Source organism: Rousettus aegyptiacus, unplaced genomic scaffold (genome assembly GCF_014176215.1).
Source record: "Rousettus aegyptiacus isolate mRouAeg1 unplaced genomic scaffold, mRouAeg1.p scaffold_m13_p_8, whole genome shotgun sequence".
NCBI lineage: Eukaryota > Metazoa > Chordata > Mammalia > Chiroptera > Pteropodidae > Rousettus > Rousettus aegyptiacus.
In genome coordinates, this window is record NW_023416311.1 from 1,988,622 (window position 1) to 2,015,804 (window position 27,183).

The 27,183-nt window shown below is 66.3% G+C and overlaps 1 protein-coding gene across 2 annotated transcripts; it reads right to left on the minus strand.

Annotated features, from left to right (window-relative positions):
• Window positions 1-1,127: 1,127 nt before the first annotated feature.
• POLR3E (RNA polymerase III subunit E) lies at window positions 1,128-27,083 on the minus strand. Of its 2 annotated transcripts, XM_016155520.2 has the most exons (21): window positions 26,950-27,082; window positions 19,371-19,444; window positions 18,281-18,331; window positions 16,583-16,660; window positions 16,056-16,171; window positions 15,650-15,732; window positions 14,242-14,349; window positions 13,928-13,977; window positions 12,638-12,757; window positions 11,730-11,815; window positions 11,457-11,501; window positions 11,292-11,383; window positions 10,459-10,579; window positions 8,239-8,320; window positions 7,294-7,353; window positions 7,055-7,212; window positions 6,762-6,823; window positions 5,913-6,412; window positions 4,386-4,463; window positions 2,585-2,710; window positions 1,128-1,871 (listed from the first exon to the last, which is right to left on the minus strand). In XM_016155520.2, exons 2-21 carry the CDS (start codon window positions 19,404-19,406, stop codon window positions 1,815-1,817), a joined length of 2,109 nt encoding a protein of 702 aa, XP_016011006.2. In that variant the 5' UTR covers window positions 19,407-19,444; window positions 26,950-27,082; the 3' UTR covers window positions 1,128-1,814. The 2 variants fall into 2 exon arrangements, with proteins under 2 accessions (XP_016011006.2, XP_036081800.1); XM_036225907.1 differs by lacking the exons at window positions 1,128-1,871; window positions 2,585-2,710 and having other exon boundaries at window positions 3,597-4,463; window positions 26,950-27,083.
• Between the last annotated feature and the right edge of the window lie 100 nt (window positions 27,084-27,183).

Below are 27,183 nucleotides of genomic sequence, written 5' to 3' on the forward strand. Positions count from 1 at the left end.
CTTTTCCTATTCTTGTCTGACTGCCGTAACATTCCCAGAATATTAAATCATCACGGTGAGCGTCTGACCTAGGGTTTGACTCAGCTTTTCATCAGTCATTTCGACAACCTGTACCTGGACTGAACGGCACGTCCTTGACCGCCGAGAGGGAGGATTTCCCTCGGGCCTGTCCCTCGGGCCAGCCCTGCCAGGGGGCGCCCCGCAGACGTTAACGGGCCTCTGGCATCCGCGGTTAGGGTTTTTATTCATATCACGCTGTCTTTTGTCAGATTTTTGATCGATGCTTCCCTGTTTATCCTATAGATCTGATATAATTCGACTGTGATGATACCTGGACCTCTTCTAAGACTTGGTCTGCTGCGATTTTTTTTCTCGCCCGTTTTTTATTTGCCTGATTTCTCTAACTTTCCCCATTTCACTGTCTGTTTGGGCTTGTGCCACCGTCCTCCATTGGTTAAATGTCGGCGTATTTTATTTCACATTCACGTTTACCTCGGTTTCTGTTAACACTCATTTCCCCCTCTGGTCCTGATGTGCATTTTCTAGCTGTGCGAATTCAGTGTTTAACTCATCCCTTTGCCTGTGAGAGTACACGCGCATTTAAGGCGAGGCCACCGAGCCCGGGTTCTGCTCCGGGGGACGCCGCACGGCCATCTGGCTCACGGATGTTGACGATTAGAACCAAGAACACGACAGGCGATCGGCCCGTTCGACGGCGTCACCAAGCACGAGCTTTCCCTGTGTGGGGCGGGGCGCAGTGCACCGAGCGGCGTTGGCGCCCGGAGTGCGTGGTGGCGGGAGCCTATGGCGGCGAGGCGGCGACCTCTCACCTGGTCAGTGCCCCAGGGCCGTGCTGCCGGCACGGTCACCACGGGTGGCGATCGGGCACGTAAACTCCGGCCGGGCCGAACCAGGGCTGTTCCGCGATACCGGACTGTGAGAACAGTGCCGGGAACACGAAATGCTTCCATCGCAGCTGACTCGCTGCCTCGGGCCGGAGCGTGGACGGGGGGGCGGGGGGGGGCTTTCTGCCGCGTGTGAGGGCGCGGCCCGCGGGTCCCCGTCCCCGCCGGCCCGCTCGGATGCTCTCGCCTCCCGCCGGCCAGGGGAAGACGACGGCGCCAGGATGCCAGGTGAGTGTTAGCATTTATTTCAAAAATACACAAAATATAAATTTTTTACAGCAAAGTGATAACCTCACTTATACATTGTCCCATACTTACCTGGTTTTCTTCGCATCCTTATGCAAACGTTAACACATGGATGTGACTGATTTTTTTTCGCTATGGTTCATGTAAACAGTTCAGACGGCTACGTTAAGTAGGTTGTTTTAAAAGTAAAGTGGCCACAGAAACCCAACGGTAAAACGATTCAATTTGGTTTGTTTAATGAAACCAGCAGAAGTCTTAGCAGCTAGATCATCAAAGACTAAATATTGGCTTCTAGGTATTTTAAATATTAAAAACCTTGAGGTTTCATCTTGTAAACATAACTTAGACCTTGTTGGCATTGAGTCTGGAAAGTAAAACACTGAACCATGATTTCCGCCGCCCTGCCCGTGCCGACGTGCGCCGTGCCCCCGCAGCCCAGGAACCGGCACGCCGCCTCGGCGGCTCCGAGCCGCGCCGCAGGGCTCCCGGGCCCTCTGCTGGGCGCCCCCGCCGCAGGCCGAGTCGGACCCCCTCTGTCCGCGGGGGAGCGGCGGTCGGTGCCCGGACTCCACGCCTTCTGAAGCCGCCGAGCCCCTGCCCCGCCTCCGCTCTCCGGGCCGTCCCAGGGCGTCGAGGCGCCGGGTACGGGGTTCGCAGCCGTCGTCAAGACTGCACCGTGCCTTTGAGGTACCACATGCCGCCGTAGCTGACGCAGCAGTCCTGCGAACGGAGCACAGGGCGGCGTGAGGCGGGCGCCGGCCGGAAGGGCGGCTCCTGTTCCGTGCGGAACGCCACCCCGACTCGCGGGGACCGGCCCGGCCGCCTCGGAGTCTGGGCCTCACGCCCCTCCCTCTCCTCGGGGGGCCTAGGTGGATGTCCTCTGTCAACACAGAGCCTGAGTGAGCTGCCCGGGACGGAGGGCTTCGTGAGCCGTCGCTGCCTCTGGCTGTGGTGGCGAAGGCACCAGATGAGCACACAGGTAGCTCGTCAGCTCCGGGTGCCCGTGGATCCACGGATGTGTGTGTGTGTGTGGACCACGGCCAACGCATGCAGCACCACGGGAACTCACACACATAAGTGTGTCCACAGGCCAGACAAACTAGCGTGAAGGCGTATGCCGCGTGAAAGTCACGCGGTGCACGAGCGCGTGGCAAAAAGCGCGGAAGGGGCACGAGACGGGGCTGCGGAGGGGGGTGATCAGGACTCGGCTGGGCCGTCACTGGGAAGGGTGAGGGCGGCGGCCTGCGAGACTACACAGATCCTGTCCGAAGGTGGAGCCGGCGTCTGGCGCGGTGTGGCCTCTGCACGTGCCTCCCGCCACCAGCAGGGGGCAGGGAAGGCAGCAGAGCGGGCCTTCCGCACCGCCCGCGCCCCCCGCCCCACGCCGGCCGGCCCCCCACGCCCAGCTCGGGGCGGCGCAGACACCCACGGACCTTGAGCACTTTGTCCACCTCCTGCTTGCTCAGGTCTTCGCCACACTCCTGAGTCAGCCGGGACTGGATCAGGTTCCGGCGTACCCGGTAATTTTTGGAGAAAATCTCAAGCAAAACCTGTCGATGCTTTAGTAGAAAAAACATGTTATTGTGGGGGGCAGTCGCCTAAGAAACACCCCGAAACCAGGAAGCCCCGCTTCCCACAGCACAGCGGGGCACCGTCACCTCGCGAGCCCCCGAAGGCCCACGCCCGCGAGAAGAGCCGACGAGGGCGGCGTGGCCTCTGCCGGCGCAGGGGCGCGGGGGGCGGCCACCCTCCAACTGCTACGGTCCTGACGCCCAGACGCATCCGCGCACAGGGGGCCGCCAAGTGTCGCCTCCCCCCAACGGCAGAACGAGTGTCCGGTGAGGGAAAATCTGACCCGGTGTGTCCAGCACGCGACATAGGAAAACACAGGTAAATCGCATCGCAGAATTTCCTAGGAACGACCTGCCCACCTGGCACGTCACCGACACACCCGGGGGCGTCGGAAACCTCACTGATGCACAGTGTGCAGAATACAGACAACATCGCGTCTGAGACGAACGAAGGAAGGGAGGCGCGTGCCAAAGACCGACAGGCGGACCTCGCCGGGCGACTCCGAACGCCTGCCGGACGGCGGTGCGGCGAGAACGCGCTCGGAGGTCCGGCCCCAGACCACGCCCGGGGCCCAGAAGCCGCCGCAGGGCATGGCGTGGAGACTCGAGGCAGGCAGCGCCTCTGCCCCGGAGCCGGGCTGAATGAGGAGGACGAGCGGGTCCCTGAGTCCCCGAGGCCAGGAGCAGCAGAGCCGGCCCGCGGGGGAGGCTGCCGGGAACGAGACCGGCCCCGCCCGGCATGGCCGCCTGTCCCCGCCCAGAGTCCGCAGCGAAGGAGGAAGGAGCAGACGAGAGGGATGGCAGCGTGCCGGCCGGGGGAGGCCAGCGAGCGCCCGGTGGCGCGTGGGGCCCACGAACGCCGTGCAGACTCTCTCGGGGCTCCCCCCCCACTCAGTGATGGCCTCCGGGGGGGTGGGGGGGCTCAGGCGGGGCGGGGAGCGAGGCCCCAGCAGCCTGCAGGCGTCGCTGGTTTTGTGAACACGCACTTCCTGCCTTTTCCCCTTTGCTGTCAGGGGCTCCGGGCACCTCCAGGCCTGCTGCGGACCGCGCCCCTCTGCGGCACCACAGCCTCCCCCACCCGCCTCCGCCCCCGCTGGTCCCGCCAGGCCGTCGAGGGGCAGACGGGGACCAGGGACCCAGCAGGGGCTGGTGCGCGCCCCCTTCCGCCCCACACCCGTGGCGTGCCCACAGTTAAACTCCTCTCCACGGCCCAGGCTCTGACGGTTCGGGGGCGGCTCCCACCCCCACGGCCCGCGGCGGCACTACACCAGCTGCTGCCGCCCTGGAGTACGTTCCGTTCGCGGGACCGTGACCCGCCCCGGAGCGACGAGAGGCAGAAGAACCGATTCCTCTGAGCGTCCAGCGCCAGAGGCCTGGTCAGGACGCGCCTGAACCCCGAGGCCGGGCCCGGCGCCGGCATCCAGAGCGCTGTGCGGGAACGGGACTCCCAGGGGCTCGGCCCCGGGCACCGGCCTCTGCGGCCAGCCGCACACTGGCACCTGGGAGCCACCGCCCTGGGCTCAAACCACTGCCACCTGCGGCCTGCCTGACAGTGAAGACCCAGGAGCCGCAGCACCAAGTCGGGAGTGGCTGGAAACCGTGACCCGCGACCGCGCTCCAGGTCACCCCCAGGAACACCGCCCGCCAGCAAAGGCCACCTCACCTGGTCACTCACATCTCCAGACTCCCAGAGGGCGAACACCTTCTGCTCGTCCGGGGAAGCAGCCGTCTGGGGGGGAAACTGAGCAAGGCCCGGGGTCAGCGGGTCACTGGTCTTCACCACGGGACCCGCCCAGCCCCTCTGGCCACTTCTGGCAAAGCGCGCCTCCGTGGCCAGCTCCGGCCACTCGCGAGCTGTGTGGCCACGGACTTGTGTGTCTCTGCTCACTGTCACCACCAGAGGAAGCCAGTCGCGGGCCAGCAGGGCTGCCGTGACAGTGACCTGCCGGCCAGCAGCCCCTCCCCCGAGTGCCAGCCCCCCAAGCGTCCTGAGGCGCACCCCACCCCGGGACTCCCTGGGGCTCCTTCCGGCGCCTTCCCACAAGGCCCTGCCCAACTCCCAGGCCCCGGGCACCTGGACAGGAGAGGGAGGGGGCGCCGCCCCCCGGTCACACTGCCGGCCCGGGGCCCACAGAGGCGCGGGGAGGGGCCCTCGGAGGTCCAGTCTCATCCGACCGTTGCAGACCAGCAAGGAAGCCCAGCGTGACTGTCCCGCAGTGCAGGGCCCACTCGCTGCCCGGCGCACGGCGGAAGTGCGGCCCCCGCTCCCAGGGCCTCACGCCCTGCACACCTGGGGTCCCCCCACCTCGGACACGGCTATGCCCGGTCCCCACGTCAGGACCGTGGGAGAGCCACGGGGACGACCACGGTGTCCCAGAGACACCGGCCCCACCCAGGGAAACGGCACGGCAAGGGCCGGGGCCAGGGTGAGGCAGGGTGCACGCCCCTCGCCTCGTGTCCGCTCAGCCGCCCGGGACAGCCTGGCTGGCGTAGTGGTGGCGGGGGGGGGGGGGAGGGCGCCCTCTCCTGCCTGGCCCTGCTGAGAAAGGCGGGCCTGCAGGTGGCTCCCGGGAGGGCGGACCCCGGGACCTTCCGTAGAAGGCCTCCCCTCAGCCCGCCCGGGCTCCCAGTGCGGGCGGCATGGCCAGGCGCTGTCCACCTTCTGCTCAGCGAACGGTCCCCAACACACGCTGCTCTCCCCTTCGTCCGCCCGGGGGGTGGGCGGCACACCCCGCCACCCCCAGGCCTGGCCCCAGAAACGGCAACGCGGCCTCTGGACAGGGAGGCCGGCCAGATTCACCTCACTTCCCTGAACTGGGTTTCAAATGCGGTTGCGAGGATCGATGATACCAAAAAAATCATCCTAAAGCGGGCAGGGCTGACGGGGACCGGCTGGGGAGCCACTGGGAGTGACGGCTGCACAGACGGCGGCCTGAGCCGCGAACCCACAGCGGCCCGGCCCGAGGCCTGCTGGCCCGAGGTCACGCACAGCCTCCCGAGAGCCGAGACTCACACCACGGCCAGCGGTCCAGGTGCGCACACGCCACGCAGGCTCCCCCACAGCCGGCGGGGCCGCGGCCACCGTGGTGACCAGATCCCTGTCCACGGCTCCTCTGAGCCGGGACAGGAGCCGCCGGCCGGGCCCTGTGCCACCTCCCCGCCCCCGCCGGCGGCCACTGGCTCTACTCACAGGCACCAGTATCTGCTTGCAGCCAGCGGCCAGCACCGTGTCCTGCAGCATGCGGTCCGAGATGCCGCTGAAGAGCGTGTGGCCGGGGGGCAGGCCGGCCAAGTGCAGGTTGAAGAGGCGCTTGAGCTCGCTCAGCGTGAGCACGACCTGTCTCTGGAACGTGGCCTCCACGAAGGCCCGCAGCTCCCGGGCCACTGGGCCGCCGGCGCAGCCAGGGGGCGGGTGCCCGTTGAAGCTGTCCCCGCCCGCCGCCCGCCCGGCAGGCAGCCCGTTGGCCAGCCTGCTGTGGAGGCCGGCGCTGGGCGACGTGTCCATGGGCCCCTCGTCCTCTCCCTCCTCGCTCAGCGGCTCCTCCTTGACCCGCACCCCGGGCAGCACCGCGGACGCCCGGGCCTGCTCCTTCCTCCGCTGCAGCTCCTGCTCCAGCTGCGCGTGGTTCTGCTGGGCCTTGCTCCTGGCCACCTGGACCCGCTGGTCCCCCGAGACCAGCCCTGCGGGCCCTGGAGGGGGACATGGGGCTGCTCAGGGGGGCACATGAGCGGCAGAGGCCAAGAGGCAGGCCCGCGGCCCCTCCGCCCTGGGGACGAGCCCTCCCGCCCCGACCAGGGACCTGCCGCCATCTGGGGCGAGGGGCCAGGACTGCAGGCCAGCTGCAGCGGGGACCGGTCCTGCCTCCCCCGCACCCCACGGTACAGGAGACCGCAGCCACCCCGCCAAGGACGGACGAGGCGGGGAATCTGGTTTCCGCCCTCACGGGTCCCAGCCGTCCCCCCACCACCCAGCTCCTGCCAACCCGAGGTCTGGGGGGCCCTGAGGCTGAGGCCTGCGGGGGAGGGGCGCCTGCCACACCTGATTGTCCCTCCGGCTGCTTTGGCGTGGTTTCCTTCACGAGGTTATAGACCTTTTCTAGCCTGGAAAGAGCAGGGGACAGCTCCAGCGCGCGAGGCCAGCCCCTGTCTGAGCACAGCGTCCCCGCCCCGGGACGGCGGTCCCCGGAGGCCGCGTGCCTGGGCGGACCTCTGGGGCCCACACTGGGCCGGGGAGCCCCGCCCCGCCCGCCCCGCCGCAGGCCTGTGCCGCCGGCGTCCCCAGGGCGGGAGGGGCACACGCCCCGCGGCCTGCCCGCCCCGGCCGCCCCGTACTTGGCCTGGATGCCGGCCCACAGCATGTGCTGCCGCCGGGCCACGTCCGGATGCTTCCTGACGAAGTCCTCGTCGTAGGGCAGCGCGAACTCCCAGCCCCGGCTGACGCGCACCACGGCCACGTGCTCCAGGAAGTCCTTCACGTCCTCCGCGCAGAGCTGCGGGCCGCAGGGGTGAGGCCTGCCGCCCGCCGCCCCGCCCCCGCCCCGCCCCTCCACTCAGGACCGGGGCTCACTCACTTTTGTCACCGCGGCCACTTCCTTCCTTACCACCCACCGGCTCTGCGTGAACTTCCACATCTGAGGAAGAAAGACGGCGTGTTTCAGCCGGGCCCCTGGGGGTGGCGCTGGCCCAGGCGTCGGGCGGGCCTGGGTGCGGACCCTGGCCTCTCGCCAGCGCTGGGGCAGTGGGCGGTCGCTTCAACGCTGAGCCTCGGGCGCCCCGTCTGTAAAGGCCCCCCAGGCTGGTCTCCAGGAAGAGGCTGGACCACCGCCCCCCTGGACCGCACGCGCTCCCTGGGCAGGGACCCGGCCGTCTGGAGGGTGAGTGCCACCGCACGAGGCTGAGTGAGCCTGCCGCAGACGCCCTGCATTCCGACCCCCAAGACACAGGCACCCAGACCTGACGCCGCGGGAGCCGGGCCACCCAGGCTGGCCACACGCGGGCATGGCAGTCACAGTGCGCAGCCCCGGGGTGCAGGCTGCGGCGAGCTCTGGGCGCCTGCCCAGGCCACAGAGGTGCACGGGCCCCAGCAGCTTGGCAGGGTATGGGTCCGGGGATGGGCAGGGGCGGGCAGGTGACCCAGCCCAGGAGCCGCTGTGACAGTGCCGGACCACGTGCGGGGCTGCCATGCGGGGCTGCGTGGCCGGGACTGTGACCACGGATGGTCAGCCCCACCCGAAGGCGGATCTGCGAGCCGGTGTGGTGGGCGCCCTGACTGTTCATTACCAGTGAGAAACCGGGCTTGTATCGTGGTTGTGATTTATAAAAGTCAACCACCACTCAGGCCAGATGGAAGGGGCCGTGTGGCTAGAGCCCACCCCTGGGCCCGCAGCCCGTGGCCCCCCTGGGACAGACTGGCACTTGGCCCACCGCGCGGCCGAGGCCCAGGAGCCTGGGCCACCCGCCTGCTGCCCGCCCCGCCCCACCCCGCCCGCCCCGCGGCCAGGGAGCCGAGCACTCACCACGAAGTCGCGGCCCCTGCAGAGCACCTCGGCGGGCACACCGCTGTGCGGGCTGGAGGTGTCCTTGGGGTACAGGATGTCGCTGCAGTGGGAGGGGGTGGCAGGTCAGCCCCCGTCCTCAGCCCCAGGCCCCCCGCCCTAAGGGTGTCCTGCACGGGGCCATGCACGCAGGGGGGAAGCCCCCCACCCCCAAGCGCTCTTCCTCCAACCCCCCTTGACCCTGCTCACGCACGGCCCGGCCCCGGGGCCACTGCGTGGTCGTGACGGCCAGGCTCGGGGACTGACACACCAGCCCACGGCCCTGGAGACAGGGAGTCTCACCAGGAGACGTGGTGGGGGGAGGCGGGGGCCGCTGGGGTCCGGATGGGCTCTGAGCGTGCGGGTGAGCCTCTGGGGCAAGCGGGACCCACACGCCGGGCCCAGGGGCTTCCACGTGGTTCCACAGCACAACCCGGACCCGAGCGCAGACACAGACCTGCCGCCCGGGACACGGACGCCACGGCCACGGGGCCTCCACCCTGCGGCTCCCCACCCTCCCCGCCCGCCAGCCGGCACCGAGCCCTCAAGGGCGAGCTCTGCGCCCACCCCCTTCCCGTAACAACCGTGGGGACAGGGACTGGCCGGTGCCGCCGTCGTAGTGGCCACGCACGGAAGGAACTGCTTAGTGTGGCGTGGACGTGGCCCAGGCCCCGGACCCCTGCGCGCAGCGTGCTCAGGGCCGCGTGCCTGCCCCGCCCCACCACCCTCCCGAGGACGGGGACCGAGCCGGGACGAGCGAGCGAGACGTTGGGAACAAATGCAGACGCTGCACCATCTCCTCACGGACGCAGAGGGGTGGGGCCCGGAGGGAGCACTCCCCGCGGGCCTCGGGGTGGCAGCGGGGATGGCGTCACGGCAAGGCTCACAGGGGGCCCCCCGCGAGTCGTGGGGACAGACCACAGGCGGAGGGGGAGGCGGCCGCAGGGGCCAGGCGCTGGGGGCTGCTCTGCGGTCTGGGCCAGCGTCCTCGGTGTAGAGCAGGACGGCCCCGGGTCCCCTCCCTCCGCGACGTAAACACACAGTGGGTGCCAGCTACCGAGCACTGTGCCACCGCAAAGGTCTGCCACTGTAACCACTTGTGCGACACACGACCAGCTGCAGGTACCGACCGACCGGCCACGCCGGGCACCTGCTGCCCAGGGAATGCGTGTCACCGTGTGGCAGTGATGTGCAGGTGCCCCACGATCCACCTGGCCAGCGCACAGGAATGACGGACTTTCCGCAACGACTTTTTTAAAAAACGTGAAACAATTCCTATTTTAACAGATCGTTCTCCTCACGCCACACTTCCTAACAAGCGAGCACCTTACGTTATCCTAGAGTTAACATCGCTCGAGCATGCACGGGACGCAGACGACCACGCTGTGCTTCCCGAGGGGACTGTGGGGACTGTGCCCGGCACGACGCTGTGGACCGGGGACGCTGGGCGGAGTTGGCAGACGGTCCTGCTGCCTGAACGTGACGGCCGCGGGGCGGCAGCTGGACCAGCACAGGCTTCCCGGGCGGCAAGACACGGCGGAAAGACCTCGCGTCGCAAGTTAAGAACTATAGACCCCGACGGGATGCGCTGAAATTCACACTCAGACACACCTCAGAGAGCTGGGCAAAGCCAAACGAGAGACCGTGGAGGAAGCGGAGGCGGGGTGCCTCCCACGGACTGAGCGTCGCCCCGTGCTCGCCGGCCCAGCGGAAGCCAGAGCGCAGCGTGCAGCAGGAAGGCGACCCGCCCGGAATCCTACGCTCAGGAAAAACGGCCTCGGAACAAAGCTGAAGTGGGCCCTGCCCTTCGCCCTCTGCAGGCTTCAGCAGAGAAACGGCCACGGCCTTCCGAGCAGAAAGAAATGCCCCGGCCGCCGACGCCGAGACGCGGGAAAGAGCGAGTCGCGAGCAGAGGGAGGGTTCTGACCAGGCAGCGTCTCGTGGCGTGTAAAGCAGAACGATAACACGCAACCGCGGCACGCGAACGGGAGGGAAACCAAACGTGACACGTTCCGAGTTCCCTGGATTGACCCGATGAGGGTAGAATCCAGCCAGTAACGTGAACTGAGAGGTCGCGGGTGCACCCGAAGCCTGAGGGGCGTCGGCAAGAGTTCAGGGATGGCTTCCGAACTGGCAGGGTGGAACCATACGAGGGCCCGGGGGGTACGAGAGGCCGGCACGTGGGGTCGCAGGCCCGCCTACCTCTTCACCACCCAGTTGCCCTGGACCAGCATCGCCACCTTCTGGACGCCACGCAGAACAGCCACGGAGTCCGTGGAAGGGCCCAGGAGGCTCATCAAGTTGGCAAAAGGCATGACCTTCACTGAGGAGGGAGGACGCGGGGCCGTCAGCCAGGGGACGGCCCGGCCTCCCTGTGCCCCCCAGGGTGCCCCCAGGCCCGCAGGGCTGCCGGCTCGCAGACCAGCCCCGCGTGTGGGCGGCGGGGCGCGCACGGTCAGTGCCCCCAGAATCGTGGAGGACGTACCTGCTGAGAAGACCGGGTGCCTAAGGGGCAGACCCACCCTACTCAGGCCCAGGGACGTTTCCCGACTCACCCACGGCCACCAGGCTAGAAAGTGGCAGAGCCAGGGTGGGACTCCAGGCTACTGGGGTTCAGCGTCCACACACTTTAGACTGTGCTCTGCTGACCACAGGCACCTGAGCTCCCTGCCTGGGGAGCCCCTTCTGTCCTCAGGCCCAAGATCCCCAAGTGGGCACTGCAGGAGAGCAGCCCAGGGCCCGGGACTCGCCTGTGAGGCTCAAGGCTCCCGTCCCCACAGGTTCTGGCCCTGAGAGTCCCCAAGAAACAGACTCGTCCCCGTGTGGCCAGGCTGTCGCCTGCAGGGCCAGCGAGTAGACGAGCCTGGCCTGGCCCTCTAGCGGCCTGGCCCTTTCTGCAGCAAACGCACTAGGCCAGGAAGGAGGGGGCCCGCTGAGCGCACAGCAGGGGGGTGCCATGCTGTGCAGGACGCCGGCCTGGCCCCCCGGCCACCTGTCTCAGGGCGGGGAGGGGACCCCGCCGCTGGGCCACCCACCGTTCCTCATCAGGGTCTTGATCTGGTCGGCCAGGGGCAGGGCGCGCAGCTGCGCCATGGACAGGACATGGCTGGGGGCCGCCGGCTTGTCCCTGTTGGGAGCAAAGGCGGGCGTCAGGGAGGCCGGGGGGGCTGCAGCAAGCGGGTGCCCAGCCCCCTACTTACGTCTCCTCCTCCTGGTTGGGCGGCATCAGCATCACGAGGTACTCACTGCGGAAGGGGGGCAGGGTCAGTGCCCCAGGGCTTTGTCTCTGCCCCAGCTGCCCGTGACCCCAGGCTGAGGCCCCTGGGACCACAGCCACAATCGAGCCCACCTCCGCCCTCCCCCAGCCAGAGACGGAGGCCCACCTCGGCCCCTCCACGGCCCTCCCGCAGGCTACAGAGGGGGCCACAGTCCCGGGGAGCACCCACGCCAGCAGCAGGCGCGCCCGGCCCCACCTGGGCGACTTGACGAGCTCCGTGTTCTCCACGCTGCCGGGGCCCTGGCACAGCAGGTACTGGCGCTCGTGCTCGGAGCGGCTGTCCTGCGGGGAGGAGACCGCTGACGCCCCGGCCGCGCCCCCGGCCCCCCGGCCCCCCGCGACCGCACCGCCTTCCAGCCTTCCACTCCAGCCACCGCTGTCCTGCCCCAAGGCCGGCAACAGGGTCACGCGCAGCCCAAGGGGCGGCCTCGGCCAACGGCCTGCGGGGCTTCGCGCCCGCCCCGCACTGCGCCCTGCCCGACGGGGACGCGGGGTGGCGACAGGAGTGCCCGCTGCGGCCCCCCGAGCACCGGCGAGCGCGCCGGGCTCCGTGCCCACGGCCGTCTCTAACCTAGCTCACCCCCGCCCCTGACGCAGCTCTCAGGGCCGGGTCCTGCTGCTGCTGCTGCCCCCGTCACGGATGGGGGCTGAGGCTGGGGGTGCTTCGGGAAGAAGGTCTGACCTTGAGCCACAGGCTCTGTCCACACGGATCTCCTCCAGGAAGGTTCCAGAGAAACCAGAAGCGGCCCCTCCCCCAGAAAAGTGTTGGGGTGCCCCAGCCCGTGGAGTCTGGGGAGCTAACGTGCAACGGCTGTCCTCACTCGACAGTTCCAAGGACTGAGGTGCCACCACCCACACACAGGTGAAAACCGAGCAGTGAAAACCACGCTTGGCAGGTACCCGGGAGCCGCGGGCACGCGACAGGCGGCCGGCTCCCCACGGAACCCCCAACGGCACGTCACCCGAGTTTAGGGCCCACAGTGCGTAGAAGACACGTACCCAAACCCCAGCCCCGCTCCCAGCCCAGCACCCCCAGTCAGGGGTGCACGCCCTGGGCCAGAGACCAGGCCGGCCGAACGCTCCCGGGGCCGGCCGGGCGCTCACCCTCAGGCCGTGGTGGTGCAGGTGGACCCAGGGCTCCTCCGCATGCTTCTTCTGCAGGAACTCGTAGGACTGCACGCGGCGCTGGCGGGCCTGCTCCGACTCCGGCCGCGAGAAGCGCACCTGGCGAGCAGGGACACGACGGCCTCAGGCCTCGGCCGCGTCCTGGGCTGCTGTCCCGGCCCCACCTCTGGGGCACTGCCCTCACCTCCCGGCACAGGGCTTTGAACTTCAGCAGCACCACGTCCCCCTGGGTGACCTGCCAGCACAGGGCAGGGGGCGCCTTCCCCGGGATTTCCACCCCTACTGAAACCGCACCCCCATCTTCCTGTGAGAAACACCCAGTGCCTCTTCGGTTCCCCCCAGGACCCCCCTCCCAGCCCCCAGACGCCCTCCTGGCTACAGGGTGGGCATGGGACTCGGACAGGACAATCTAGGCACCAAGTCCTCTTGGCCACAGGGCCGCGGCCAGGCGTGGCCAAGCCGGAGCCTTTGACTCGTTACTTAGAAGGGAGGAGGACGAGGCGTCTCCCGCCCAGGCCTCAGGAGCTGGGAGGAAGGGACTCCGCAGCTGGCACAGCTCCGCCTCTGGGGACAGACACCCCGCCCGAGGGAGACAGCCGGAGCAGACGGCGCCTGAGCACCTGAACCCCGCCCCGCCCAGAGGGACCCCTCAGCCTCTCAGCAGCAGAGACCAACATGCCCCGCTCTGCCGCGCCAGGGCCCTGGGGTCCAGACGGGGCCCCCGAGCCGCCCCTCCCGAGACAGACACCGCACAGAGTCCTAGGCCTAGGGAATCCTACGGGGGCCTGCGAGTGCCTGAGAGACTGGGGTGGGGCCCCCGAGACGGGGAGAGGTGCCTGGGTCATCTGGCGAGCCCCCCGAGAGCAGGGCGAACCCCCACGCGGGCTGTGCGTTCGCATCTCCAACAGTCACTTGTGCCGGATTTTTCTTTAAATACTCATTTTAACCTGAATGTGCTTAACTGAGGGAAACTTCATAAGCCATAAATGGAAGGTTGATGTTCTAATAATCCTTAAAATGCAGGAATGACCCCCAGGAGAGAAAGCCCTCGTGCACCCCTAAAGGACGATCACGTGCCTGGTCAGCGTGGGAGTTCGGGGTGCAGACTCTGGCTGGCTGGGCCTCCTCTCCCCAGCAAAGCCCAGGACCCCGTGCCTCACGCGCGCCCAGGGCCACTCAGCACGAGCATCGGAGGACGGCCAGCTTCGGGGCCCCTCCGCCCGGGCCGCGCCCCGCACCCCGCGCCCCACGCCCCGCGCCGGGGCTCACCGTGATCTGCTTCACGTCTTCCTCCGCCTCGTCCTGCGAAGAGTCTCCGGCTGCGAGAGAAAGCAGCCCGCTCGGGGCCTCTGCCGCAGCCCAGCTCCCGCGCCCCGCCCCGCCCCCCGGGGAGGCTGGGCCTTGTGCAAATCAGGGGTTCCCAACTTGGTCCCCCGGGGACCGTCAGGGAACGTGTGGAGACCTTCTGATGGTCAAAACTGAGGGGGCGGCTGCTCCCAGAGCCCCGTGGGGCAGGCCGGGGCTGCCGCTGAACCCCATGCGCCCCCCCCCGAGACCCCCCGAGGAGGGCAGGCCGGGCGCACCGTCGTGGGCCGCCTCCCGCTCGCGGTGCTTGGCGTCCGCCTTGTCCAGGTAGGAGAAGCTGGGCCGCAGCTGCAGGATGCCGCGCAGGGGCGTCAGGTGCAGCTCACCTGCCACGGGAACAGGGCTGGGGCCGGGGGCTGGGGCTGGGGCCGCCGCGGGCGCGCCTCGGCCCGCGGCCCGACCCCCTCCCACCTCCCCACCGGCCGGCCGGGCACAGCGAGCAGGCAGCCGGGTCGGAGCACGGATCCGGCTCTTCTCGCGAAGCCTCCCACGCCGGCAGCGACCACCGCAAACGCGGCCCCCTCCCTGCCCCCAGCCCCCCGGCCACCCCCACGTCTCCTCCTCATCCCCTGTCCCAGTAAGGAGGCCACGGGGTGAACGTGGCGGAGAGTGGCCCCTGGAGGTGGGGTCACCGCAGCCTCTGGGGACGACCTGCTTCTCCCGCGACTCAGACCCAGGCCCAGGGGGCGGGACAAGGACACTGGCTGTCAGTCCCCGGGGCGTGAAGGAGAGACCGGAGGCCGGGGCGGTGTGGGGCCTGCCCGGACCCCCGAGCGAGCGGGACGCACGGCCCCGGCCACCAGGACGGGATCCGGAGAAGCAGGTCCCGGGGCGCAGGCGAGAGCAGCTGCGCGGCGCGCTCCTGAGGCTGTTCCGTTTCCCCGGGGTTCAGGTCAGTCTCCCCCACCGCTCTGTGAACCCTAAGCCCGCGCCGTGCCGTGCGCTTTTTAACAGCCATGAGATACGGCTCGGTTCGCACCCGCGAGGCCTGGCGTGTCCGGGGCTCGCCGCCGCAGCGCAGCGCACGGGGGGCCCTGCCCGAGCCTCCCCCGCCCGGCCCCCAGCCCGGCCCCAGCGCTGTGCCCCGGCCTCCGCCGCATGCCAGCTCCGGACGAGCCGCACGCACTGGCCACACGGCACGCGGCCCTTCACGCCCGGCTGCTTTCGCCTGGCTCGACGCTGCACGCTCGTCGCCCCGGAGCAGGGCTCAGTCCGTCAGTCCCGGTCACGACCAGTCCCCTGCACGCCGCACAGGTCTGCGACCCGGCGTCCGCCAACGCACACCGGGAAGGCTCCCTTGCTCCCGGGCACGAGGGCCGCTGCGACCTCGTTTGTGGGGGCGTCGTTTTCGTCAGCTTTGGGTCCACGCCATCTAGGCGAGGGACTGCTGGTCGTGTGAGTAACAACGCAAAATTCTGTCGCGAACCTCAAAAGCTGGGCTGGCTGTGCCCCGGGAGGACAATGGCCCTGAGCCCATCCCTGCCGGGTTGGGCATGGCTAGTCGGAAGTCCCTCGAGATGGCCGAGTCCAGTCCCCTGACCGTCCGCCATCCCCACGGGCCTGGCTCCACGGCGTCTAGCATTCGGGGGAGGGCCTCCCCGTCCCGCCCCGGCCCGTCGCGGGTACCTCGCCTGTAGAGTGCGGCTGCGTAGCGGGACGTGTTGCTGGTGGTCTGGGAGGAGCAGAACGTCTGCTTGTCCATCAGCTTCCTGGGCGCAGGGGGACGGACGTGAGAGGAAGCGTTGGCGGGGCCTGGCCGCGCCGCCCCGCACCCCGACACCTCCTCAACCCAGCGGCCAGGCCCAGGGCCGCGGGGGGTCCTGGGAGGAGAGGACCCGGGGCCCGTCTAGAGCCCGGGGTACAAGTGGCTGGGAGCCCCCACACCCCTCGAGGGACCTGGGAGACGCTCCCCACGGGGAAGCGCCTGCACCAGGCCCCGGGGAGCGAAGGAGGGGTGTCCGAGGGGGCCCGCGGACGGGCGGGCCCGGCGCCCCAGGGAGGGGCCCTGAAGGGGACGCGAGGCGAGACTCACGAGGAGTACGTGCTGGTCTCGTCGGCACAGGCGCCGTCCACGTTCAGCGCGATCTGCTCCCCTTTGCTGCGGCAGTAGTTGGGGTTCAGGGTGTCGATAGCCATCTCAAGCTCCACCTGGAGGCGAGCACCCCCACCAGCTGTGACGGCGCTGAGGCACCATGCCCGGCAGGCCCCCGGCAGCCCCGGCCCTGCCCAGCCCCGAGGCGTCGGGCCACACCGCAGGAGAGGCGGCGTGGGCTTTCACCCACTCCCGGAGATCTACGTCTGGACTTAAAACGGAGCTTCCCCGTAGAGCCCCTACTTCCGCTTCCTCCTGAAGAGTCAGCGGAACTGGCAGTGCTGGGCGGCACCTCCAGGCGGCAGTGGCCTCGGGGCTGCGGCCCCTGCCGCACCCTGTGGGCGTGACCCCGCCACCCCTCGCTCCTCCCAGGAGCTGTCCCACTCTGGTCCCGGTCCCCAGGACCTGGCTGTCCCGCACGCGCCCCGCCCCTCCCGCCCCGCACCCCGCACAAAGCGCAGCCCCACCTTCTGCTGCTTGGGCTTGATCTTGGCTGAGAGGTGCGGGATGTCATCGTAGGTCATCGAGGCCGGACGCACAGGGTACTGGGGACAGAGGGAGCCATCAGTGTACCCGGTCGAGCCCCGACCAGAGCTGCTCCGGGAACTCAGGCCAGAAGCCCCACGGCCACCTGAGCCTGGAGGCCATCCGCGCAGCCTGACGCCCAAGGGACACAGCTAAGCCTCAGGACCCTGAAGCCCCGTGCACATCGCCCTGATGGCCTGACGCCCGCAGAGCACCACTGCGGGTGTCAAGGTGAGGTTCAAGGTCGAGCTACCAGGCGACCAGCCGCCTGGGAGAGGACTCGGGACCGGACCGCGATGGCGCAGAGGAAAATCAGGATGGGCAGCGCGCTGCTCAGCGCCGAGGCCGGGCGAGGCCACGTGGGACGCCGCCCAGGTGCCAGGCCCCCGGCCGCGGGCCGTAAAGGCCGAGCCTGCGGGGCACGCGAGGCTCACGCCAGCACACACCCGGTGCCCGGCCACGGCCGCCCTGTCCCAGGTCCCGGCACAAGTCGCCGGCCTCCGGCTCCTCGTTTTCTCGTACGCGACGTAGGGATAAAAATAACAACCTATTGTCAGGAGCGCAAAATGGCACAAAACGGTGGGCAGTTCCCCAAAACGCCGTTTCCAAGTGGCCCGCGGGAACACGCGTGTGTGCGCTGTGGGAGGTCCCCGGCAGCGTGACCCGTGAGCCCCCATGTGGAAACGACCGGGTGGCCACGTGCAGACAGCGCGCGGCATGCACACTCCACGGGAGGGGGCGTGGGGACCCCGGAAGCCTGCCGCTGAGCGCCAGGCGCTGCACGCACGGGCATCGTCCCGTTTACAGGGCACGTCCCGGCCGGCACATCCACGGCGGCGGGAAACAGGCTAATGGTTGCCCAGGGCGCAGGTGGGGGACCGGGGGCTGGGGGGCGCAGAAACGTCCACAACAGCTGCTGGGCCTGGCCGCACGGCGCTGGGAAGCGACCGGACCCCACGGCCACGAGCCCCGGCACGGTGCACGGGTTCGACCTCCACGGCTGCTACGAAGGCGACAAAGGCCCCACAGGGCTGTCGCGGGACAGTGGGCCCCACGTGCACAGCGCTGAAAGGGGCCCGTGGACGGCCAGGGTGAGGAGCTGCGGCACGGCCGGGCCGGGGACTGCGGCCGAGCAGGGCCGAGCTGCTGCAGGGCCGAGCAGGGCCGAGCTGCTGCGCCGAGCGCCCGCGGCCCTGACGGCCGGCGCCTTGTCTCGATGCCGGCAGCATCCCAGGCACTGAACACGGCTTCATCTGGTCCCCACGGGGACCCTGCAAGGCGGGTATTATTACTATCACCACTTTGCAAACGGGGAAACCGAGGCACAGAGAGCTTAAGGAGCCCCCGAGGGCTGGCAGCTAAGCGGTGTGGAGCTGGGCCTCGGGGCCGCATCTGCCCCGAGCCTGAGCTCTGACGGCCACACGGCTCTGCCCCACGGCCGCACCCCCCCCCCGGCCCCGGGAGATGCGGGGCTATCTCCCACGCCCCTGAAGGCGAGGAGGACCGTGCCATCAGACCTCGCGCCACCAGCTCCATGCAGGCGGGGGCCCCCCCCCGCCATGGCCCCCGGCCCCCCGCGAGTGCCTCCCCCACCCGCCGGCACCCGCGTGCCCCCCTTTACCTCCCCGTCCCGTGATTACCTGAAACAGGTAGAGCTTCTCTGCCAGACTCTTGGCCAAGTACACGTCAATCTGGGAACAACGAAGAAGGCTCACGTGATGAGGACTAAACCCAGGGCCGGGCCTGCCCGCCAGGCACAGGCACCTCAACCCCCGGGGGCGGCCAGTGGCCAACAGCAGCCTGGGCCGGACGCGAGGGTGCTGAGTCTGCAGTCCGGGTGCAGCCGGGGTGCCCTACAGCTCCCAGGGGGCCAGGCACCACCCCCCCCCCCAGCAAGCTGGCCCCGTCCCTGTCAGCCTGTGGCCCCTCAGCCTGTGGCCCCGAGTGGTGCAGGCCCTTGAAGCCGGCGGCCCCGCCTGCCTCCTCCTCAACACTCACCGCCCCACCCTGCCCCACGGGTCCGGCTTCCTGGCCCTGCACGTGAACCAAACTCTCTAGCCTCCAGGCCTCTGGACGAGCGAGGGGCCATCGACCCCAGGGACGGGGGAGGACGCACGTGTGAAGGGCGCAAAGGCCCAGAGGCCCCGGAGGGGGCCTGACCTGGGGGGCTGGAAACTGCCTCCCCACTGCCTGCCGGTCCCGCCCCAGAGCCCCACGCTCCCCAGGGGCAGGAACACCTCCTCGTCGCCTCGGCACCGCTGCCACAGCCCTGGCGGACCCAGGGAACAGCTGCGGGCGACGGAGTCTGAGGAAGGGGGAGTCGTCAAACCCATTCGTTCACCCAACAGAGTCACCGAATAACTATTATCACGCCAAGCACTGGCCTTGGCTTTGCACACAAGGCGGCCGGGACGAAGTCGCTGCTTTCGCCAAGCTTGCACCTTAGTGGAGGGAGACTGGCGTCCGTGGCCCGGCGAGGCCAGGCCGAGGCGAGGGGCCAGAGCGTGCGCACGTGGGAGGCCACGTGACCACGCGGCTGGTCAGGGAGGCCTCTGACCAGGAAGCTGGATCGGAGACCTGAAGGGAGCAGGGCTCAGCCAGGCAGGCACCTGGGGAGGGCGGGGTTCCAGGCGAAGGGGACGGACAGCAACAGGCTCCTGGCCGGCCTGAGGACGGAAGGGACCCAGTCCCACTGCCTGCAGCCCGGCAGAGGGCAGGAGCAGCAGTTACCTCCTGTACGACTGGGTCATCCTCTTCATTGGCCATACTAGGGGGCAGCCGGCCGTGAGGTCCTTGGACTCGATCTGTAAGAGAGCGAAAGGCCTGGACTGTCAGCCAGCCATTCAGCCAGCACTGCAGGTGCCCATTCTATGACAGACGCTGCTCTGGGAGGGAGGAGCCCCAGAAAAACAGAAATGGGTCTTTCTGTATCTACTGCAGAGTCTACAGCGGATGGCCCACCGACTAACCAACCCATCAGCTAAAAAGGGACAAACGAACAAAGAATGAGTGCAAACAGGTGGACCCGAGCCACACCTGTGGAAAAGCATGGCCCATCGTAAGGGGTTTTGACCACTCATCACAAAGGAGAATTCTGCACTAGGCAGGAGAATAGAGGCTGACCAGTCCACAGTCATGATCAGAACACCCCAAAACTGGGGGCCAGGAGGAAGCTCTAAAGAGTCAGAGACTTCCGGTCAGGATGGCGGAGTAGGTAAACGCTGTGCTCACCTCCTCCCAGGACCACTAATTTATGGAACGACTAAATTATGGAACCACCACCCTTGGGAACCACCTGCAGTCTACCTGAACAGGAAAGTCTTACAACTAGGGATACGGAGAAGCAGCCACCTTAAGACCGGTAGGAGAGGCAGAGACGCAGAACGGGTGATCTGCACCCGCGTGCGGCAGTGAAGAATCGGAAGGGACATCTTGGCTGTGGAGGTCCCCCCTGAGGACCGAGCGATCCCAGCCCCACACCAGGCTTCCCGGCCAGGGGCACCAGTGCTGGGAAAGAGTCCCCACAACAGCTGGCTGTGAAAACCAGGGAAGTCTGCCAAGGGGAGACAGAGGGCTGCTGTAGACCAGGCATCCTCTTGAAGGGCCCGCACGTGGACTCGCTCGCTCACAAACACCCGCCCTAAGCTCCGGAGAACCAACGGCAGCTTGAAAATCACCAGGGACACACAGAGGCACCAGCTGTCTGGCTTCGGGGCAAGGGCTGGAGGGGCAGGGGTCAGGGCAGCTCTCTCTGGGGACAGAAGCGCTGGCAGGCACCGCTGCTCCTTTGCCAAGCCCTCCCCACAGCCAGCCGACCGGTGGGGCGCAAACCAGAGTCTCCATCGACCTGGCCGACACCACTCCCTCCGCCCTGGTGACTCCCTGAGAGCCCGCCCCGCCCCCCCCCCCAGGCCTGAGCCGCTTCCGGCCACTGCTCACAGGGCAGCCTGCCTTCCCCGCAGATGCGGACGTTCCTGGACTCTCACAGCTCGCAGACCTCACACACGCAGCGGCTGGCCTCCGCGTGCCCCGCATCTCCTGCTAAGCGGCCCCCGGCCTGGCACTGGTGGTGACGGGTCTCGGCTTGCACCTAACGCCCAGCACGTGGCTCCAGCGTAAGCCGCAGCGAGTGTCAGCGTGGAATGCAGCGCCCACAGAGGGCCGCAGACCGGCTTGCGCTAAACGGCCTCAGCTCACACGTCATAGTTCCCACCAAATTGTCCCAAGTCTGGCACTAGTGGCTGCTGACCTCAGTGTGCAGCCTAGCCTCTGCCAAGCAATTCCAAGCCCAGCACAAGTGGCAATCAAGTGCAGATCTCTTTCCAGCTCCCACTGGGGAGCTCCAAGATGGACATAAATAGTGCCGGCCCTGGCCTACACGAGAGCCTCTACCGAGCGGCCCCAGAACCAATGTGCCCAGTGGCCGCTTCAGACCCCACCAGCGTCCCGCAACAGTGACTCCTGCTCCGTGAGGTCGCCCCGCACAACAAATCATCTGCTGTAGTCGCAGGCGGTCCTCACGGCCAGCTGGCCTGAGGGTCAACGCCATCCACTAACATGCCGCCAGCAATCAAGGCTCAGCCACGACAGGACACACACGACCCACACAGAAGACGGCCCTGGAGCACCCAGCTCAGGTGGCCAGGGAGACCGTGCCACTGGGCCCCACAAGGCACCGACTACGTAAGGCCACCTTGCCGAGAATGGGAGACGTCGCAGATCTACTTACGGAGCCAAGCCATCTACGCATACGGACTGCTAGACGACAGTTATCAGGACCTTAATGGACTCGGGGGAGGAACAGATGAACTCAGTGAGAACGTCAACAAAGAGACAGAAAACCCAAAACAGACCCGGTCGGGACTGAAGAATACAGTAACCGAAATGAACAGCGCATTGGGGGGCAGCGACTGCAGATTAAATTAAAAAGAGGAGCAAATCGGCAATCTGGAAGACAATGCAGTGGGAAACACCCAACCAGAACAGCAGAAAGAAAAAAAGAAAAAAAAAGAAACGAAGACAGTCTAACGGGCCCCTGGGACAGCGTCAAGCGCACCAACACTCGCTTCACGGCAGTGCCAGAGGGGGGAGAGAGAGAGCAAGGGATTTAAAACCTGTCTGAAAAAATAATGACTGAAAACCTTCCTAACCTGGCAAACAAAGCAGACATACAAATCCAGGGAGCACAGAGTCCCAGACCAAAGGAACCCAAAGAGCCCCACACTGAAACACATCATAATTAAAGTGCCAAAGGTTAAGACAAAGAGGGAATCGTAAAAGCAGGAAAGAGAAAAGCGGTTAGTTTCCTACACGGCAGTTCCTACAACTGTCAGCTGATTTCTCAACAGAAACTCTGCAGTGGAGAAGGCTTTGGCACAAAATATTCGAAGTGATGAAAAGCAAGGACCTGTGACCAAGCTTACTCTGCCCAGCAATTCCATCATTTAGAATCAAAGGACAGATAAGGAGCTTCCTGCTCACGAAAAAGATAAAGGCGGTCATCACCACCAAGCCAGTATTCCAAGGCATGTTAAAGGGACTCCTTTTAAGGAGGAAAAAAATACAGAATACATAGGAAAGAAAAAATGCCCACTGACAAGGCAGACACTTAGAAAAGCAGCGGATCGACCCACTACAAAGCTAGTACAGAGGTTAAAAGGGACAAGCAGGAAGATCACGCGTGATCGAAACGACAAACTAAGAGATACACACAAACACAAAGAAAATAAAAACAATGACCAAAGCAAACCTGGAGGGGAAGAGTAAGCATTGTAGTGATTCTAGAACGTCTTCGAACTTGAGTGACCATCCACCTAAACACAGCCTGCTCTGAACGTAGCTTGGTATAAATGAAGCACAGGACAACTGCCAACCAAAACTCAGAGCGACAAACAAGAAATAAAGAGAAAGGAATCCAAACACAACACTACGGAAAGTCATCAACACACAAGACAGGAGAATAAGAAACAGAACTACACAAATACCCAGAAGACAATTGACGACACGGCAGTAAGTACACACCCGCTGATAATTACTTTGAATGTAAACGAACTAAATGCTCCAGTCAAAAGACACAGGGTGGCTGAATGAGGAATAAAAAAAGACCCATACATATGCTGCTTACAGAGATCCGCTTCAGATCAAAAGACATACACATACTAAAGGATAGAAAAAGATATTTCATGAAAATGTAACCACCACCCCCCAAAAAAAAAGCTGGGGTGGCAATATTTATATCAGACAAAATAGACTTTAAGACAAGGGCTGTAACACAAAAACGAAGAAGGATCTTTGATAATGATAAAGTGATTAACTCTGCTAAACATCTATGCATCCAACGCAGGACCAAATACTGCTAATGAAATGCAACCAGTAACCGAAAAAACTCCAAAACATAAATGAAAAATGGGCAGAGGACCTGAACAGGCGTCGCTCCAGAGGGAACTTATGGATGGCCAACGGACACACGACAAGATGCCCAACATCCTAATCATCAGGGAAATGCAAATACGAACCGCAACGAGATGTCACCTGGCACCTGTCAGAACAGCCGTGGCCAATAAACCAAGCGAGTGTGGGCGGGGATGCGGAGAAAAGGGACCCCCACGCACTGCTGGTGGGATCGCAAATGGGTGCAGCCACAAAACGGCGTGGCGGTCCCTCAAAAATGCAAAACAGAACTGCCTTGTGACCCAGTGACCCCACTCTGGGTGTTCATCCGAAGGAATCCAAAAACACCGATTTGAAAAGATGTCCGCATCCCTGTGCTCACTGCAGCGCGAGTCACGACAGCCAGGACAGGGGAGCGACCGGCGTCCACCGGCAGACGCTGGGTGCGCAAGACGCGGAGCGTGTGCGCAACGGAAAACACAGGGCCGGGGAAAAAACGAAATGGCCGTCAAAGGAGAAGCGGGTCTGGGGGGCTGCGGGAGAAGGGGGAGGGATTAAGAAGTACAAACTGCCAGGTATAAAAACAGCCACAGGGATGTGAAGTACAACACAGGGAACACAGCCGATACTCCTGTAATGACTGCGCAGGGCGCCGGTGGGACCCGGACTGATCGGGGGGTCGCTTTGCAAGTCATAAAAATCTCTAATCACTGTGCTGGACACCTGGGACTAATACTGTATGTATGTAAACTGTAATTAAAAACAAAATAAATAAAAATACGTTTAAAAAGAAGCGTCAGATGTCAAACAAACAGCAGACAGCCCCAAGCGTTTTCAGGCGACTGTCTCTGCTCCGCGGTAGCTGCTCCCCCACAACTGCATGGCTCCCTCCTTCACCTCCTTCAGGGTCTGGCCCAATGTCCTCTCATCGTGAAGATCTTCCCTGCCCACCCAGTTCGAAACCACAGGCCCCACGTCCCGCTTGGGTTTGCTCCGGGTCACCACGCAGTTCACCGATAGCTCTGCATTTATCACCTGACTCCACCCCGCTGCCGCTAAGCAGTGAGCCACATGTAGGCAGAGACTTTGGCCGTCTGTCCTCGGCACACCCCCGGTGCCCAGGACCCTGAGGCACTTGGCACACATTTGCTGTCCAAATAAATGGATTGCAGGGCCGGTATGGCACAGGGGCTTTCCAAGGCTTCTGCGCGGAGGAAGATGGGAGAGGGGTAAAAAGCCATATGACAGGGAAGCAGGCCACCACAGGTGACAGTGAGGGGACGGGAGACAGTGAAACCCAGAAGCCTTAGATTGACAGCTTCAGGTATCCCAGCTGCCAGGTGCCACAGATGGGTGCGGGCACCCACCTACCTCCTCTGCAGCTGGCTCTGTGGACAACTGAGAGGCTGGGGACTCCCGACTTTCCGAGCCACACCGCCTCTGGTGGCCCCGCACTGCGGAGGGTGAAGGACCGGAGCTGGAGCCCCTCCCTCGGGACAGGACAGGGCGGGTACCGTGACATCGCCTCCTCACCCTCCCACCCAGGGTCACTCAGCTCGGCGGCTTTTCAAAGCTTTCGGCCTGAGACCCACAGTAAGAAATCCATTTCACGGAAATGGCTACGCACGTACGGCCACATGACTAAAACCAGGCTGCACGGCCACCACTGTCCCTGCTCTGCGTGACCAGTGCGGCTTTCGCACACGAGCGTTAACAACGCTGGCTGGCGTCCTGCGTTGACTCCACACCGCCCCGTGAGGCCCGTCCTGCCACTTGGGAGGCGCTGCTCCTTGTAGAAAAGTGAGTCACATAATCCCCTGCTCAAACCCGTCGACTGTCACAGAGAAGCAAATCCCAGCTCCCTTCCATGGCCCTAGCGGGCCCCAGGCCGCCTCGGGACCTCTGGCGTCTATTTCCCCAGGTCTTCTGGAGGCTTCCGTTAGGTGGGAATCCCCACAGAGGCAGGTTCCCTGACCGCCCGCCCCCACCCCGAGCCTCCTCCCGGGCCCCACCACGTTTCCCTGCTCTGCCTCCCCTGTGGTCCCCTCACAACCTGGAGCCCCCTCGTCCGGCTGCTGTGTGCTGTCCTCTGTGCGGGAACCAGACTGTGCGCTCCCGAAGGCCCCCAGCACCTCGACCGAATGCGGAGATAACCCCGCCAACTTCAGCACGTGAAGGGGCTGTTCTCTGTCTTTTTAAAAATTCACGTGATGGTCCCAATTCCTAGAACAGTGCCTGGCATGAAGCTAACAACATAACGAAAAGGATGGCCCAGTGGATGCGCGACTGGAACCAGGCGGTCACACACCTCAACTCAGCCCCGACCAGAGAGGGGTGGCCTCTGGGACACTGAGGACAGACAGGGCCTGTGGCCCGGGCGGGGGCGGGCCCACGAGCCAAGCCCCACACACAGCAGTGTCCACCTGGGCTTCCAGGGGGTGTGCTGCGGCCGCGGGGTGCTCTGCGGCAGCGGCTCCACGGCCTGGGGGACAGGAAGCTTCCCCAGTGAGCTGCTCTACAAATGGAAAGGGGACAAGGACACAGAATGGTGCTAAGAGGGGCCCTGAAGGCCGCTCTGGGTGCATCTACGCTGCGCCCCAGAATCTAGCCCGTCAGCCGGTCAGGAAAGCAGAGGCCACTCCACAGCCCTCTGCGTGCTGGAGGCAGCCACAGGGCCCGAGGAGGACGGCCTCAGGCCTGGCTTCGAACTGGCTGGATGCCGCTTGAGCAAGGCGTCCCCCCGGCTCACCTGTGTCCACCTGTTTAAAGGCAGAGTTGGCCTAGGGCATAAGAACTCATTCGTTAGGCCTAAGGAGTGCTACACCCTTCTCTAAGGACGTCGCATACATTTTCACTGCATCTTCTCAACTGCGCTCTAAGTCAAGATTTATCGTGCCCAATTAAGAAACGAGGAAACTGGGCCTGGGCCAGTAACTTGCCCAAGGTCACGGTGCCGGAGCACGGAGAACCAGGACGGCCCCCCTGGGTGTCCTGGTGACAAGGAGCCTCGCTCTCCTTCTTAGGCGCTGCACCGCAGCACTCCCAGCGCCAGGCCGTATGGCACAGTGGGCAAGAACCCGACCCGGCGCGCACAGCTGCGCAGGTTCAAGCCCCGGGCGCGCGGTCTCCGCTCGCGGCCCACCTGGACGGCTGCGTCTTGTCGCCCTTCACTCTTTTCATCCCCGAAACGCCGACGGCAAGCACCTACCCCCCTTAAAGGAGCGACGCCGGCCTGACGTTGTAGTAAACAAACCAGCCGCGGGCGGGGTGCGGGCGACCCGTTTTCCTCCCGCGTCCGCGGGCCTGCGCCCTGCCCGCACGCCGCAGGCCGGGGCTCCCGCGCCCGCCCCGCTCGCCCTCGCCACGCCCCTCGGAGGACGGCGTCCGCAGGCGGACGCGGCCGGTGGCAGGCTCGGGGCCGCCGCTCCGACCTCCGCCGAGCCGGCCGGGGACGCGCGGCCGCAGCCGGCGGCGGGGCCCGCGGGTCAGCGCCGAGCCCGCGGTCAGCGCCGAGCGGCCCGCCCGGCCGGCCCCGCTGCGACGGCGGCAGCGGCCCCTCCCCGGCCCGCCGGGCCGAGCCGCACTGCCCGCCGGGTCCGCCTCCGTCGCGGGCGGCCAGGCGCCCTCCCCCGGCCCGCCACGCCAGCAGGGCCCCGGCGGCCCCGGACAGGAGCCCCCGCGCGAGCGGGCGGGCCGGGCACGGCGGCGGCGCCCTGAGTCAGCGCGGGCGGCCGCGGCCGCCCCGACGCCCGGGGCCGGAGGGCGCGGCCGGCGGGCTCCGCTGGGGCCGCTGCCCGTGCCACCCGCCCGCATCCCGGGCCGCCCCGGCCCCGGGGCACTGCGGGCCTCCCGGCCCACCCGGCGCCCCGGCGCTGGCGACCCGCCTCCAGCCCGGCGCCGCCGCCGCCTCGCCACTCACCTCTCCGCGGCGGCCGCGCACGGGCGGCGGCAACGGCCCAGGTCCCCGCGGGCTGCAGAGGCGGCGGCGGCCCGGCGCTCCACTCAGGCGGCGGCCATGTTGCTGGAGAAACTCCGACGGACACGTGGGGGGAACGGGGCCGGGCCTCGCGCTTCCCTTTACCCACAATGCCCCGCCCCGGCGCGCGCCGGCCCGCCCCCTGCGCCGCCGCCTGGCAGCAGGGGGCGCGGATGC